Genomic DNA, 1,797 nt, shown 5'->3' with positions numbered 1-1,797 from the left:
GGGGCCCGCCGGTGCAGTTGGTCTTGTGGTGGATGTCGTTCCAGGTGATGACGTTGGCACGGCCGGTGGTCAGCGAGGTGCCCACGGTGAAGGTGAGGCGCTGGGCGAAGGCCTTGCGGAACAGCCCCAGCACCTTGTTCCCCTCGGGGCAGTCGGGCAGGTATGCCACCCGCGTGGTGCCAGGGTACCGCCCCCCCGGGTTCGGGTGCTCCACCTGCACGGGGCATGGGGCACAGGTGAGGGGGGCACAGGTACCGCACCCCCGGGTTCGGGTGCTCCTCCCGTGGGGGCACAGGGACAGGAGTCAGTGCCCGTGTGGTGCCCAGGTACTGCACCCCCGGGTTCAGGTGCTCCACCCGTGGGGTTACAGGTGAGGGGGGAGTGATGGGGGGCACAGGGGGACAGATGCCAGCATCTGTTCTGGGGTACTGCACCCCCGGGTTCAGGGGTGCCACCTGTACAGGGGGCACAGGTAAGGGGGGGAGGGGCGGGGGGCACAGGGGACAGGGGCACTGCCCGTGTGGCGCCCAGGTACCACATCCCCAGGTGCGGGTGCTCTGCCCATGCAGGGGATGGGGGTACAGGTAAGGGTGGGGGTGCCCAGGCACTGCACCCTCGGGTGTCCACCTGGGGTGGGGACAGGGGCCAGGGTGGGAGGGAAGTGACCGGGGGCACAGGGGACAGGTGCCACTGCCCGTGTGGTGCCCGGGTACCGCACCCCAGATTCAGGTGCTCCACCTGCACAGGGGACAGAGGGGACACACACCAGGTGGGCTGGGGGCACAGGATGGGGGCACCCAGCAGGGTTTGGGGCACCCAGGGGTGTCGGGAGCACAGGGGTGTTAGGAACACAGGGCTGCATCAGGGGCATTTGAGGGCACCAGGGGTGCCAGCAACACCCATAAAGATTTGGGAACTCCCAAGGACACCTGTCAGGATGTGTGGATAGCCCAGGGATGCTGGGTACACCCAGCAGCAGGGTCTGGGGGTACCCAGGGCTGTTGGGGGCACAGGACCAGGTCAGGGGGTCCCTGTAGAGTCTTTGAGGCCGCTCAGGAGTGCCAGGGGCACAGGGCTGGCTCAGGAGCATTTGGGGGCACCCAGGGGCATTTGGGGGCACCCAGGGGCGTTTGGGGCACAGGACTGGGTTGGGGTACCCATCACAGTTTTGGGGCACCCAGGGGTGCTGCATGCACTCCTTGGGATCTGGGGGCACCCAGGGGCATTGGGGGCACAGAGCTGGGTCAGGGGTATTTGGGGACACCCAGGGCCATCCAGCAGGACCTGAGGGTGTTGGGGACATAGGACTGTGCTAGGGCCGCCCAACAAGATTTGGGGACACCCAAGGGTGCCAGGACCACAGACTGTGGCCGGGTGCCCTCATCAGGACTTGAAGGCACCCAGAAGTGTTGGGGACACAGCACCAGGTCGGGGCACCCATCATGGTTTTGGGGCACTTCAGGAGTGCTGAGAGCACTCAGCAGGATTTGGGGGCACAGAGCTGAACCCGGGCCATTTGGGGTACGCTGGGGGCACAGGGCTGGGCCAGAGCCATCCGCCAGGATTTGGGATCGCCGAGCAGGATTTAAGACCCGCCCCGCGGCCGCACTCACCCCCTGCACGCCGGGCGGGAAGACGTACTGGATGATGATGGTGCCGAAGGCCTCGTAGCCGGGCAGGGGCAGCGCGTCGTCGCGGGTGACCAGCATGCGGCCGTCGGGGGGCTGGTTGCCCACCAGCTGCCCGTAGAAGCGGCCGCAGACGGGGCAGGGGGGGGGGCCCCGCCGCGCCCCCCGC

The 1,797-nt window shown here is 67.8% G+C and overlaps 1 protein-coding gene across 1 annotated transcript in view; it reads right to left on the bottom strand.

Moving 5' to 3' along the window:
- The window catches only part of LOC103611933 (probable E3 ubiquitin-protein ligase DTX3), a 10,578-nt gene that overhangs the window by 2,076 nt on the left and 6,705 nt on the right, over positions 1-1,797 (bottom strand). Inside the window, exons 8-9 of the mRNA XM_017728688.1 lie at positions 1,614-1,793; positions 6-214 (exon numbers count right to left, since the gene is read on the bottom strand). Of these exons, the coding sequence (XP_017584177.1) occupies positions 6-214; positions 1,614-1,793 (389 nt within the window). The remainder of the gene's footprint in view (positions 1-5; positions 215-1,613; positions 1,794-1,797) is intronic.

The sequence above is a fragment of the Corvus brachyrhynchos genome, unplaced genomic scaffold (assembly GCF_000691975.1).
Source record: "Corvus brachyrhynchos isolate BGI_N302 unplaced genomic scaffold, ASM69197v1 scaffold193, whole genome shotgun sequence".
NCBI lineage: Eukaryota > Metazoa > Chordata > Aves > Passeriformes > Corvidae > Corvus > Corvus brachyrhynchos.
Note: the sequence above shows the minus strand (reverse complement) of the source record. Positions and strands in the feature narration are given on the sequence as shown.